This window comes from Papio anubis, chromosome 7, assembly GCF_008728515.1.
Source record: "Papio anubis isolate 15944 chromosome 7, Panubis1.0, whole genome shotgun sequence".
NCBI lineage: Eukaryota > Metazoa > Chordata > Mammalia > Primates > Cercopithecidae > Papio > Papio anubis.
In genome coordinates this window covers 42371453-42386251 of record NC_044982.1, presented here as the reverse complement: position 1 = coordinate 42386251, position 14799 = coordinate 42371453, and the positions used below count along the sequence as shown (strand labels likewise).

General features: G+C 41.7%; 1 protein-coding gene across 14 annotated transcripts in view; it reads left to right on the top strand.

Moving 5' to 3' along the window:
- Nucleotides 1-14799, top strand: part of SYNE2 (spectrin repeat containing nuclear envelope protein 2) — a 374347-nt gene that overhangs the window by 311364 nt on the left and 48184 nt on the right. For all 14 annotated transcript variants that reach the window (XM_021941295.2, XM_021941294.2, XM_021941291.2 and 11 more), the window contains 7 exons: nt 554-733; nt 2326-2451; nt 4304-4458; nt 4570-4714; nt 6279-6373; nt 7935-8169; nt 12710-12904. In XM_021941295.2, the coding sequence (XP_021796987.2) occupies nt 554-733; nt 2326-2451; nt 4304-4458; nt 4570-4714; nt 6279-6373; nt 7935-8169; nt 12710-12904 (1131 nt within the window). The remainder of the gene's footprint in view (nt 1-553; nt 734-2325; nt 2452-4303; nt 4459-4569; nt 4715-6278; nt 6374-7934; nt 8170-12709; nt 12905-14799) is intronic.

Sequence of the window (14799 nt, the reverse complement as noted above, 5' to 3'; positions counted from 1 at the left end):
TTTAATTAGGTGGGAATCCAACAGATATACTCTGTACGTCTGATTAACTTCTACCTGAGCTGATATTTAAAAATTTTTTAAAAAACAAATTGTATATACACAGTATTTCCAGAATAGCCTTAAAATCAGCCTAATTAATAAAATTCTATAGTTTTTGCACATGAATCCATTTATATCAGAAAGTCTAAGGTAGGAGTCGGAGTTGCATTGATTCTTGAAACATGAAAGCAGATACCTAAATTGTTTGACAACTGAAATATAAAGCACATGAGTACCCAAGTTGTCTCCAGTTTCTATGTACTAGAAGCCTCAACTCTATTAGTCAGTGGTCACTTTTAGTTTTGAACTGACAAATTTCAGAAAAGTGCCAGTAATGTACATCATTTCAAGAAAGCCCAGCCTTTTCAGCTATTTAAAATAAATAATAATAACAGAAGGTCATGCCTACATTTTCAGGGCAAATATTCTTCTAGATTTTGGTGGAGCAGCAGTGGATAGGAAATTGTGGTTTGAAAGGAGGAAGAGGTGTTTGTGATCTCTTTTTCTTCTACAGGAGCTGCAGCATGATGTGCGGAAGACAAAAGAAGCCTTTCTCCAAAATTCCAGCGTCCTGGATCGACTCCCACAACCCACAGAGTCCAGCACCCACATGCTCCTCCCGGGTCCCCTGCACTCCCTCCAAAGGGCTGCTTATTTGGAAAAGATGCTGCTTGTGAAAGCAAATGAATTTGAGGTTCATCTTTTCTTTTCATTCAAGTTTTAGTCTTGGACATTTGCATTCCATCCTCAATCCCTTGTATCCTTTGAAGCAATAGCGCTTTACGGGCTGCTCCCAAACATATACGGTTCTAGCTTCAATCACATGGGCAGATCTTAAGCAACCATTTCTTCATTATTGAAGATGTTAGTTCTAGAAGTCATATATGTATTATATTGCATACACTGTTCAGATCTCACAGTTATTTGGATTTCTGAGTCAAGTAATTGAGTCATAGAAGTGACTGCTTAAAGCATGAAGATTTGTCATATCTTCATATCTTCATTCACTTTTTTTTTTTTTTTAAGACAGACTCTTGACCTGGCACCCAGGATAGAGTGCAGTGGCATAATCTTGGCTGACTGCAACCTCCGCCTCCTGGGTTCAAGTGATTCTCCTGCCTCAGCCTCCCAGTAGCTGGGACTACAGTCACCCACCACCAGGCCTGGCTAGTTTTTTTTTTTTTTTTTGAGATGGAGTCTTGCTCTGTCACCCAGGCTGGAGTGCAGTGGTGCGATCTTGGCTCACTGCAAGCTCCACCTCCCGGGTTCACACCATTCTCCTGCCTCAGCCTCCCTAGTAGCTGGGACTATAGGCACCCACCACCATGCCCAGCTGATTTTTCTGTATTTTTTAGTAGAGATAGGGTTTCACCGTGTTAGCCAGGATGGTCTCGATCTCCTGACCTCGTGATCCGCCTGTCTTGGCCTCCCAAAGTGCTGGGATTACAGGCGTGAACCACCATGCCCGGCTGGCTAATTTTTGTATTTTTCGTAGAGATGGGGTTTCACCACATTGGCCAGGCTGGTCTTGAACTCCTGGCCTCAAGTGATCTACCCACCTTGGCCTCCCAAAGTGCTGGGATTATAGGCATGAGCCACTGCTCTCAGCCTTCATTCACTTTTTATAAAGCCTTTAGTGCATGAGCTGTCAACAAGCTTCACAGAAGGCCATGGAGCTCCAATATCACATCTCAATACCAGCAGGAAAACAAACAAAAAACCACATTTAGCTAGTGGAACTGAGAGAACAGAGTGCTCACTGACTCTCCTCTATGTGGTCCCCTCAGGCAGGTGATCTGTCCATTTAGGAAGGCTCAAAGGCACAGAGTGAAAAATCAGGGGGCTTCTGAATATTTATCTATGATTCTTGAGATAATAGTGAACTTCTGGATGTGGGAAACAACTTGAATTTATTTTATTTTGTTGCATTTTATTTATTTATTTATTTAGAGACAGGGAGACAGAGTCTTATTCTGTCACCCAGGCTGGAGTGCAGTGGCACAATTACAGCTTACTGCAGCCTCGACCACAGGCACGCACCACTATGCCCAGCTAATTTTTTATTTTTTGCAGAGATGGGGTCTGCCTATGTTGCTCAGACTGGTCTTGAACTCCTGAGCTCAAGTGATCTTCCCACCTCGGCCTCCCAAAGTGCTGGGATTACAGCCATGAGCCACCGTGCCTGGCCAAACACATCTTGAATTCTTAGCACCTCCCAAGCCTGTATTTACTTCTGTTTTGCATGTGCATGAAAATAGTTTCTAATGAAAATTTCTCTTGTTCTAGTTTGTTCTCTCACAGTTTAAGGATTTTGGAGACCGGCTGGAATCTTTAAAAGGTCTTATTACGCATGAAGAAGAGAATTTGGATAGACTTCACCAACAAGAAAAAGAAAATCCTGACTCATTCCTGGTATTGCCAATATTTGTCTTTTCTAAGGACTTAGACTCGCCATAGGGTTAAAAAAAATAAGCTGATTACTGTGAACTTATAGAATGTTTGCATCCTCACTCTTTTTTTTTTTTTTTTTTTTTTTGAGACAGAGTCTCACCCTGTCGCCAAGGCTGGAGTACAATGGCACGATCTCGGCTCACTGCAAGCTCTGCCTCCCGGGTTCAAGTGATTCTCCTGCCTCAGCCTCCCGAGTAGCTGGGACTGTAGACGGGTGCCACCATGTCCGGCTAATTTTTGTATTTTTTAGTAGAGGTGAAGTTTTACCATGTTGGCCAGGCTGGTCTTGAACTCCTGACGTCGGGTGATCTGCCTGCCTTGGCCTCCCAAAGTGCTGGAATTACAGGCCTGAGCCACTGCGCCCGGCCTAACTCACCCTTAAGCACAGTCATTTTTATGCCATTCATTACTGTCCTATTTTCCCTCAGACCTAGAAAAAGTAGGACGACATAGGGATCTCTTTTAGTAACATGTCAGAGTAATTTGTAGTAGATGTTTTTTCATAATTACTATCAGTGAACCACAATAATCTAGAAGTTGGCTGTTGTGATTAATTGAATTTTTCTGGTTAGTTTAATATAAAAAATAAAAGTCTATTAAAATTGTGCATTTTTATTTTCTTTACCTTAGTAAGTTTAGTTTAGTAAATATAAATGACTGAAAGAATTAAATCTGGTCTTGTAACTCCCCTAGGAATCAATATTCATAACTTAGATCAGTCAGCAAACTATGGTGCACTGTCCATCACTGATTTTTAATAAAATTTTGTTGGAACACAGCCATGCCCTTTCATTTACATATTGTCTATTATAGTTTTCATGCTACAAGGGCAGAGTTGACTAGTTGCTACAGAGACTATATGGCCCACAAATGTCTAAAATATTTATGATCTGGCCTTTTACAGAAAAAGTTTGCTTTTCCTGACCTAGAATATTACAGCAGAGTTCTGTAGTGATAACTTCAGTATTGTTAAGGGTGTTTGCATGACATATTGTCAGCCTAGAAGTTGTTGCTGGAATATCTTTTTAAAAATGAAATTTTGATAAGTTTGCTTTCTTATGATGTCATGTTCTATCAAAATATGGGTGTTTAAGTCCCTTGCTCTGCTAGAGTTATTTTAAGAATCAAATTTTCATCACTCTGTGCTTGACCTGTTTGTGGAAGATCAGGTTATTGGCAGACTAAATGGGACTTAAAAGTCCAGAATTGGTCCTTTTTTAAAAAGCCTGTTAGGCCGGGCGCAGTGGCTCATGCCTGTAATCCCAGCACTTTGGGAGTCCGAGGCAAGTGAATCATCTAAGGTCAGAGTTTTAGACCAGCCTGGCCAACATGGTGAAACCCCATCTCTATTAAAAATACAAAAATTAGCCAGGTGTGGTGCCAGGCACCTGTAATTCCACCTACTCAGGAGGCTGAAGCAGGAGAATCGCTTGAACCCGGGAGGTGAAGGTTGCAGTGAGCCAAGATCATGCTACTGCACTGCAGCCTGGGCGACAGAATGAGACTCCATTCCAAAAAATAAAAAATAAAAAAGCCTATTTTCTGTATTCTTCAGTGACAAAATCTGAGATCACTTTCTATTTCCTGGGCTGTTTGGGTGCTGGCCGTGTGTGCAGGTTGGTATTCTAGAAGGCATAGCATTGAGAGAGCTGAATTTAGGTCTCACTCTAACATTAGCTAGCTGTTTGATTGTGGGCAAGTCATTTGCCTGTTCAGGCCCCAGTTTCCCTTCATCTTTGAGATAAAGAGAGTTGTTTGTCATCTAGATATCTTATTGGCATCCAAAAACCTATACTTTAATTTTTAAAACTAGAATCATGTGCTGGCACTGACAGCCCAGTCACCTGATATTGAACATTTGAATGAAGTGAGCCTCAAGCTCCCACTTAGTGACGTAGCTGTGAAGACATTACAAAATGTGAACCGGCAGTGGATTCGGGCCACGGCCACGGCACTGGAGCGCTGCAGGTTAGAACATCCCTTCTCTGTCGTTGTTTCAATTAAAGTAAAATTAACGGCTTCAGCTCAGCAATGGCATTGTTAATATGGGTGTGTTTTGTTTGTTTTAAACCTTTCTAGTGAGCTTCAGGGAATTGGATTGAATGAAAAGTTTCTTTATTGCTGTGAAAAGTGGATCCAACTTTTGGAGAAGATAGAAGCAGCACTCAAAGTGGATGTGGCTAACAGCCTTCCTGAGCTCCTGGAGCAGCAGAAAACCTATGAGGTAAACCTGTGTTCTCTGCCACCCTTGAACCGCTCACCTGGGGCAGGAGTCAGGAAAAGATAGCTTTAAATAAAACACAGGGAGCGTACCTATCAGTCTCTAAATACAGAATGTATACCTTTAAGCAAATTCAGTTGTCAATTGGTCATTTGTAAAATTCTCATACATTTCATAAATTTCAACATTTACTGCTCTATTTTATTAGGGACAGGACTCCTAGATTTTCTGTAGTACATGGAAGCTTCTAGTACAACTTTGCTTCCACAAAATGCAAATATTATACCATTCTATTAAGAATCATATAATAAAATACTTCAACTCATCTTTGTATTTTCACTCAGTAATTCTCCATAGTATTTTTTTTTTTTTTTTTTTTTTTTTTTGAGACGGAGTCTTGCTCGGTAGCCCGGGCTGGAGTGCAGTGGCCGGATCTCAGCTCACTGCAAGCTCCGCCTCCCGGGTTTACGCCATTCTCCTGCCTCAGCCTTCCAAGTAGCTGGGACTACAGGCGCCCGCCACCTCGCCCGGCTAGTTTTTTGTATTTTTAGTAGAGACGGGGTTTCACAGTGTTAGCCAGGATGGTCTCGATCTCCTGACCTCATGATCCGCCCGTCTCGGCCTCCCAAAGTGCTGGGATTACAGGCTTGAGCCACCGCGCCCGGCCAATTCTCCATAGTATTAAAGCACCTGGTATAATTATAACTGTAGCATTAATAATTTCACAGGACTTTCCTCAGTGCTTATGCTGACATGTATTTGAAAATAATCCTGGTGGTTATAGGCAGATCCAGCTTCTTTTTTTTTTTTTGGAGGCAGAGTCATCCTCTGTCACCCAGACTGGAGTGCAGTGGCGCATTCTCAGCTCACTGAAACTTCCATCCCCCAGGCTCAAGCAATTCTTGTGACTCAGCCTTCCATGTAACTGGGACTACAGGCATGTGCCACTGCACCTGGCTAATTTTTGTATTTTTAGTAGAGATAGGGTTCACCATGTTGACCAGGCTGGTCTCAAACTTCTGACCTCAAGTGATTCGCCTGCTTTGGCCTCCCAAAGTGCTGGGATTACAAAGGACACATTTCAAAAGTGTGCAGAATTAGTTCACTGCAACTTTTTAATGTTAACTGATTGAAGTCTACATTGCTACATGAAGATCATCCAATTAAAATGAAATTTCCCCTGCCAAAAAGCTGAGTGGCCTTGAATAAGTTACTCAACCTTTTTATACCTTAGTTTCCTCCTCTTCAGATGGATGTAATAATAGTACTTCAGTCCTAAGTCTGAGAAATAAATGAGATAATGCATGTTTTACAGAGTGCCTACCAAATCGTAAATGCCTAACAAATGGGTATTAGATGTAATTATTATTAAACCTGTTTGCTTTTAAGACTATATTCATAGGTGATGTTGATATGATAGCTGAACATTTTTTTGCAGTAGATTCAAATAATATGAAAATTATTCATCATATCCTTTGTGAGCTTAGATTTTAATAGGGAATGTAGGTTCCCAGATTCATAAAATGAATTTTACTAGCTGATATTTTCTGTTTGGACTCATATGCAGATGTTAGAAGCTGAAGTTTCTATAAACCAGACAATTGCTGATTCCTATGTCACCCAATCTTTACAACTCCTGGACACAACAGAAATAGAGAACAGGTGAGCTGTCTGGGGCTCCTGAAGGTTGTGGGTGGATGAAAGGTAATGCATTCAGTTGGGGCAGGCTTTCTGCCATGTGAACCTTGACCATGTTGGTGCCCTGTGGCCATGTTCATTGACAGATCACCATGGGACCAGGCTTCTAACTATGTAGTGGGACTAGATCTTGCTGGGTGACCATAAAAACATCAGTGACAGACACCTTTTCCCTATGGTAGATGGATGGGGTTAGCAGCCCAGAAGCTTTGGAAAATGCTCACTTCTCAAGTCTCGTTAACTAAGTTTGTGCCCCCAAATGATTCTTCTGTACTGTGTCCCTCTCTACCATCATCCTCATGATGTTTTGCTACTTAAAAAATAATTTCTAAAAAATTATTCCTAGTGTTCCCAGTAAGTAGCTAAATCCTATAAGTATGAAGAAGGGCTTTCTCTCCATGCTACATATGTGGGCTTAGGGTCACTGGGCAGTGCCAGTCAGGCTGAACAGAGCCCCTTTAGCCAGTCTGCTAATGCTGAGTGAGTCTGCTCATGCAGCTGGTACACATGGCAGACAGCCTGGACGTGGCCTGGCCACTTATATACTTCTCTAAATGTCCTAATGGGTATGATTTTTCTTCCACATCACCACCCATACACCTCTGAATCTTCTTTCAGCATAACTAAGAAATGTAAAGCCCTTTTCTCCCTAGCTCTGAAGCAGTAAATTCAAGCCAGTTCCAGGATGATAAACTAATTTCTATTTGATCTGTACAGAAAAACATGACTTTCCCATAATAACTAAGAGGCCTTATTTCTTATGTGAAGGATATTATTTATCCAGAAAAGAACTGTTGGCCGGGCGCGATGGCTCACGCCTGTAATCCCAGCACTTTGGGAGGCCGAGGCGGGCGGATCACGAGGTCAGAAGATAGAGACCATCCTGGCTAACACGGTGAAACCCCGTCTCTACTAAAAATACAAAAAAATTAGCCGGGCGTGGTGGCGGGCGCCTGTCGTCCCAGCTACTCCGGAGGCTGAGGCAGGAGAATGGTGTGAACCCAGGAGGCGGAGCTTGCAGTGAGCCGAGATCGCACCACTGCACTCCAGCCTGGGCAACAGAGCGAGACTCCGTCTCAAAAAAAAAAAAAAAAAACTGTTGAGTAGCTGCAATAAGGCATGCTCTTTATTGCTAAAATTATGTAAAGTACACTTAAGTAATCCATAGTGTTACAAAGTACCTGCCTGTTCATCTGTTTCCCATTGATCCAGTTGCTAGTTTTCCTTTCTGCATTTGGCACAATGTATATTAAAACAACTTCAGTTTGTTTAAGGGAATGGTTATGCATGCTGGCAAAATACCAGGTTACGGTGCAGATATCTTCTACTAACCTCAGTCTGCATGCTGCCCTTCCCAAAGCTTTAATCATATTTAAATGGAATACTACTCAGATTTTTAGAAGTTGGGATTTTTTTTCATGTAAATTATACTTATAAAAACTGAATCTGAGCTGCTATTACCCACTGATAGTTATTTTTTCTACATGTTGATGTCTGGATTCTATAACCATTTGTTTCTCCCCAGACCAGAATTTATTTCAGAATTCTCAAAGCTGACGGATCGGTGGCAGAATGCCGTCCAGGGTGTACGGCAGAGGAAGGGTGACATTGATGGGCTGGTGAGGCAGTGGCAGGATTTCACTACTTCTGTGGAGAACTTGTTTCGCTTCCTCAATGACACCAGCCACCTGCTATCTGCAGTGAAGGGCCAGGAGCGCTTCAGCCTCTACCAAACCAGAAGTCTGATCCATGAGCTGAAGGTAGTGTATGCATCGTAGCATTGTGAGAATCACAGCGTGGTCATTATTTGCAAGGTGTTCATTCACCTTTGGTTTAATGTTTTTGATGATAATGTGATCCAAGTGTGCTCTCTGCAATGTGAGGCCAGCAAGGTGCAGTCACCACACCCCACAGCCCGGTCCCTAGCACTGTGAGGTTGGAAACCCAATATTACCCATTCATCCAGAAATACTGAGGTTCTCTTGGGCCATGAGAGGAGGCATGGAGTGGAGATGGGTGAATAAAGTGGGGGATTTCATGGCGACAGACTCAAACCACCCAGATTCTTAAGCCACTGACTAATGTATAAATTGACCATTAGTGTAGTAATGTACAGTGATAGTTTTATTTACTCTTGAAGGGCAAATTCAGTGGGTACAAAAAAAAAAATAGAATGAATAAGACCTAACTATTTGATAGCGCACAGTAGGGTGACTATAGTCAATAATAATTTAATTGTGTATTTTTAAATAACTTAAAGAATGTAATTGGATTATTTGTAACTCAAAGGATAAATGTTTGAGGGGATGGAAACCCCATTCTTCATGATGTGCTTATTTGACATTGCATGCCTATATTTAAAAACCTCATGCACTCACAAAAATTTTAAAAACTAATTGTAAAAAGTAAAAATAAAGGGGCAAATTCATTTAGGCAACAAAGCTTTCCAAAAGAAACTTGCTTGATGAGCACAGGCTTAACGTAGGTGGTTGGGATGTCCCATGGAGCTGTAGAGCTACCTCTCCACCTTAGAGAAGCCTCTCAACAAACACCATCCTCCTGAGATCCTGTACAGCCCTCACTTGTTATGCAATCATTGCATATTAATTGAGTGTCTTCTCTGTGCCAATCACTGTCCTAAGTGTTGGGTGTATTCTGTGGACGGAGAGAAGACCTTCGCTCTCGTAAGGGCAGACAAAGTAGTAAGTAAACCAGAATAATCAGATAAATTAATAAATAGTAAAATATCGGATTGTAATAAGACTTAACGTAGATCATTAAAATGGGGCCAGTAGAGATGGGGATGTGTGGCTCCTTTAGATTAGGTTGTCTCTGGCCGTGTTACAATTAACCTGGGGCTGAATGATGAGAAGGAGCCAGCCATACAAGATCTGAGGAAAGAGCCTTTCAGACCGAAGGAGAGGCTTACTCCAAGTCCCCAAGATGAGAACAAGCTCAGCACAGCAGAGGAACGGCAAAAAGGCCAGTGTGACTGGCGCAGAGCTAGCAAGGCAGCAGTGGCAGGAGGTGAACTGGAAAGCCGGGTAGGGAGGACTGTTTTGCAGGCTGGGTGTGGTAGCTGGATTACCTGGTCTGGCTGGAACCAGGGAGCCTTTGAAGCATTTCAGCTGAGGGAGAGGGCAGCATGACACTGTTTGTTTCTTTTTCTTTTTCTTTTTTTTTTTTTTTCTTGAGATAGAGTCTCGCTCTGTCGCCCAGGCTGGAGTGCAGTGGTGCAATCTTGGCTCACTGCGACCTCCGCCTCCCAGGTTGAAGCGATTCTCGTGTCTCAGCCTCCCGAGTAGCTGGGATTACAGGTGCCTGCCACCACGCCCAGCTCATTTTTGTGTTTTTAGTAGAGAAAAGGTTTCACCCTGTTGGCCAGGCTGGTCTCGAACTCCTGACCTCAGGTGATCCACCCATCTTGGCCTCCCAAAGTGCTGGGATTACAGGTGTGAGCCACCGTGCCCAGCCCCGTATTTTTTAAAGATCACTCTGGCTGTTCCTGGTTGTAGGGGAGCTAAAGAAAAAAAAGTAGGAATCCTAACATCTCACCTATCGCTGCATAATGACACTCATCATTCTGTCTTGTCATTCTTGGGGTTGACAGGGGTTGGTGGTTTCTACTTGGGGTCTCTCAGGCAGTTGCAGTCACATGGTGGCTGGGGCTGGCGTCATCTGAAGCTCACTCACATGACCGATGCTTAGGCTAGAACAACTGGAGCAGCAAGGAGCTAGGACAGTGGAGCTCCTCTCCTTGGTCATCATTCTCTGTGGTCTTGCCATGTGAGGGCTTCTGGTGGCCAGACTTCTTATATGATACCCCAATGGCTTCAAAGATTCTTATCCCCAGAACAAGCTATATTGCCTTATAAACCCAGCCTCAGAAGTCACATCTGTCACTTCTGCCACACTCTAATAATGAAGGCCATCATATGTGCCCACATGAGTTTGAGAGGAGGGGACACAGGTGCCACAGTTTGATGAGGATTGGCTGCAATCCCAACACATTGGGAGGCTGAGGTGGGAGGATCCCTTGAGCCCGGTTTGAGACCAGCCTGGACAACATAGTGAGACCCCCGTCTCTACAAAAAAATTTAAAAATTAGCCAGGCGTGGTGGCGCATACCTGTACTCCCAGCTGCTCAGGAGGCTGAGGCGGGAGGATCACACTTGAGCCCGGGAGGTTGAGGCTGCGATGAGCCATGGTCGCACCACTGCACTCTAGCCTGGGTAACAGAGCAAGACCTGTCTTTAAAAAAAAAAAAAAAAAAAAAAAAAAGGTTATCTTTGGAATTTCAGTGATCCTTGGAGGCTGGAGGCAGTCATCTTGAAAGAGTCTGTTCGGGTGTGGTTACATCTGGGTCTTCTTTTCTGCAATAAGATAATGAGGTAACAGGGAGGGAAAGAGAAAACAATCATTCTTCTTGGTGGGTCCAGGTCTTAGGCACATAAAGGACTTCATCTTCTTTAGGAGAGACAATGCGGGAGGGCAGAGAGACCCTGAGACTTCTTCAGTTCAGCGTGTCAAAACACTGTATTTTGGAGTGTCGGTTTGTGAATCTGGTAAAGGAAAAGCTGGATGAAGGATGACTCTGTATTGAAACTTAAGCATCTTGGTGAATAGTGTGCTGTTGACCAAGTTAGGGAAGACTAAGGGAGGAGCAGGTCTTCTACCAGTGGCTCATTTGCACAGCACAATACGTTGGAGAGACGTGCGTGGAGTGCCTGTGGTCCAGTTGCTGTTTCTTTTATTTGTGTGCTGCTCCTGAGGGTGCATTTGGCTTTCCTTCTTTGGGTGTGGGTGATCTTCAGGCTTCTCAGAAACGCCTTTGTAAATTAGTGATGCTCTGTCTATGTTTATCAGCTCCCATTTTGGAAAATGCCCACACTCTGTCTCCCTCAAGAAATTCCAAGGTGAAGGAAATAATATTTATGTGTTATTTATTTATTTGCTTATATATATTTTTAGATATAGGTACTCACTCTGTCTCCCAGGCTGTAGTGCAGTGGCGTGATCATAGCTCACTGTAACCTCACACTTCTGGTGAGGCTACCTTGGCCTCTCAAGTAGCTGCGGCCACAGTACTCACCAGAATGCCCAGCCAGGAAAACATATTTAGAACAGACAAAAACTATTTAATTTTTCCTCCAAAACCAAATACGCCTTTGGGAGTATGGACACATTTTAAAGTTTTTACTTTATTTTTGTATTATAAACACCTAGTTTCAATCTCTTTAAAGAAAACCCATGTAGCCAGGTGTGGTGGTGCATCTCTTAAAAAACAGGACCCCCGCTACTCTCTGCACACTGCCTATGGAGTGGCCCAGCTCTGCAGGAGCAGTCACGGAGCTGTAACACCGCCACTAAAAAATAGAAAAAAAAAAAAATAAACAAGACCTTATCTCTTAAAAATTTTTGTTTTTGATTTTTTTTGAATTTTTATTTTTTTGAGACAAAGCCTCACTCTGTCACCCAGGCTGGAGTGCAGTGGCATGATCCTGGCTCACTGCAACCTCTGCCTCCCGGGTTAAAGTGATTCTTGCGGCTCAGCCTCCCAAGTAGCTGGAATTACAGGCATCCACCATCACGCCTGGCTAATTTTTGTATTTTTAGTAGAGACACGGTTTCTCCATGTGGGCCAGGCTGGTCTTGAACTCCTGACCTCAATTGATCTGCCTGTCTTGGCCTCCCAAAGTGCTGGGATTACAGGCATGAGCCATCACACCAGGCCTAAAAAATTGTTTTTAATTTTCAGAAAGCCTACATGATATTTGGATGGAATCTTTTAAAGCTGCCCCTTTGGGGCACATATCGATGTACATGTTTATGTACCCATAAAAAGCTTAAGAAATGTATATTTTTTGTATTTTTACCCTTTCTTGCATTCTTTCCCTTTATATTTGTTTAGCATAATGTAAGGTCTGTTACTTGATTTCAGGTCTGTTACTCCATTCACTTTCTTAATACTCTTAGATCCATTTACCTTGCAGGTTATTATTCTATGATGTAAATTTTTTTTTATTTCTCTGTGCTTCTAATTATTACACTAAGAATCTTATCTCACCAGTCTTTGGAAATTATTTTAAGAACACCTCACTTAGTAGTATGCTTATCTACTCAATGTAAAACATTAGCTTTTGATGTGAGTGTGTGTGTATGTACATTCTAACCCAATTTGTCTAATTTATATCTAGTTTAACTCTTAAGAAAAACTCTGAAGGAAACACACACACACACACACACACAATCACATTTTGAACACATCAGAAACCTAAGCAAATTACTTTTTTTTCTTAGAATAAAGAAATTCATTTTCAAAGATGGCGAACTACCTATGCCCTAACCGTGAAAGCTGGAGAGAAGTTACTGCTCACAACTGATCTGGAAACTAAAGAGTCTGTGGGTAGGAGAATCAGTCAACTTCAGGACAACTGGAAAGACATGGAGCCCCAGCTGGCAGAGATGATTAAGCAGTTCCAGAGCACTGGAGAGGTAAACTCACCACTTACTTTTCCATTCATGATACTCAAATTACATAGATTTTCATTTGCAGTGTGAAAAATGGAAATGATTTTAGGAAACTGTAGTATCATGAGTTTCCAACTCAAGCTCTAATCCATAAGTCATGCCAGTTACTTAATGTGAAATGATGATATAGCATTGCAAAAGCTCAATGTTTAGTATTTAAATACTTGAGATTCTATTAAGATACTTATTTTTATGAAACAGGAAACATATTCAATTAAAGTTCAATACATAAAACTAATGTTCCATGTACAGCCTGTTCTTGGCATAGTATATGAAAAGAAACAGACAGAAACACTTCATTTTTCTGCTGTCATCAGAGAATGTACTTTTCCATATAAGCGAATTTTCCAAATAATGTATGATTATACCTTTAAGAACTACAGTGTTATATTTTGAGTCACTATTAGGAAAATCGTTATTGTTTTGTAATGCTAAGATACCAAGTTGTTCTCAAGGCCTCTGAATTGCTTTGAACCTATGGCCCTCCCTGAACTACTGTGCTCTTTGAGTTCTGATATGGTTTTTATCATTTTTCTTTCTCTCCTTTTAATGTCAAGCTATCTATTTTTACTTTTTCTTTTTCCAAGCTCACGTACTTCTTATAGCCCACTCTTTCTAACCTGTCGTGTGTGCTAAAACTAGATAACCAAACTTATCAGACATATTTTTCTGAATTAAGAGTAAATATATGCTGAGTTAGGGCTTGAGAATTTCTCCTGTGAATAAAGTATCTGAATTTTATTTGGTATATGGACTATATGGAATTCATTAACTAGCAAACATTTGTTAGGCATCTGCCATGTTTGTAAAGCATAATGATCATTGCAAATAACAGTTTGAAGAACTCATGATTTTGCTTCTCCCTTTGCTTTCTTTTGAGTTGAGTTTCAGATAGTTGATATTGCTAGACAAGGGGCCTCCCTTCAGTGAGGGGTTACCATAGACTGAGGCCAACCCAAGTTTATTTAGGTATCAGCTGTACTGAAGAATAGTGTTTCATTGTAGATTTGTATAGTTTTAGTAACTTCAGGAAAAGAAGTTTATCCTAATGAATCGAATATAAATACCCTATAGTTGAAAATGCAGGCACCTATTTTGTTCAACAATTAAAATTTCAAGAAAAGAGATGGTCGACCCTTGACTTGGCTTTTAACCCCAGATCCATGGGCTAGTCATTTTTCTCTGAGCCTTAGTTTTCCCATTTAAATATGATAATACTTGTTTTAAAAATGATAATACTTTCCCTGTATATCTCCTAAGGTTATTATAATTACTATGGGTTAATAAAGTTGAAAATGCTTTGTAAACAGGAAAGTGCTTTAAGCAGAAGGTGGTAGTCAGCACAGTGGGGAGAAATGGAAAGTGAAGGTTGAATGTGAAAAGGTCACTAAAGCCAGGCTGTAGAAAGGAGAAGAGAGTCAGCAGAGGAGAGGGGTGATGGTGGAAAAGAAGACAAGGAAGGTGGCTGAGTGCTTGTGCTCTGTGGTGCTATTATAGCATATGCCAAAGACTGTCAATGCTAACAGTTAATCCATACAGTAGCCTTTTAGGTGTGAACTTTTCCAAAATTAAAGTAGAAATCACATTGGTTAGATGAGGATATGGGGAGCGAGGAAGAACTTTTTTATTTTTATTTATTTATTTTTTGAGATGGAGTCTCGCTCTGTCGCCCAGGCTACAGTGCAATGGCGCGATTTCAGCTCACTGCAGCCTCCGCCTCCCAGGTTCAAGCAATTCTCCTGTCTCAGCCTCCCAAGTAGCTGGGATTACAGGCACAGGCCACCACACCCAACTAATTTTTGTATTTTTAGTAGAGACAGAGTTTTGCCATGTTGGCCAGGCTGGTCTCGAACTCCTGA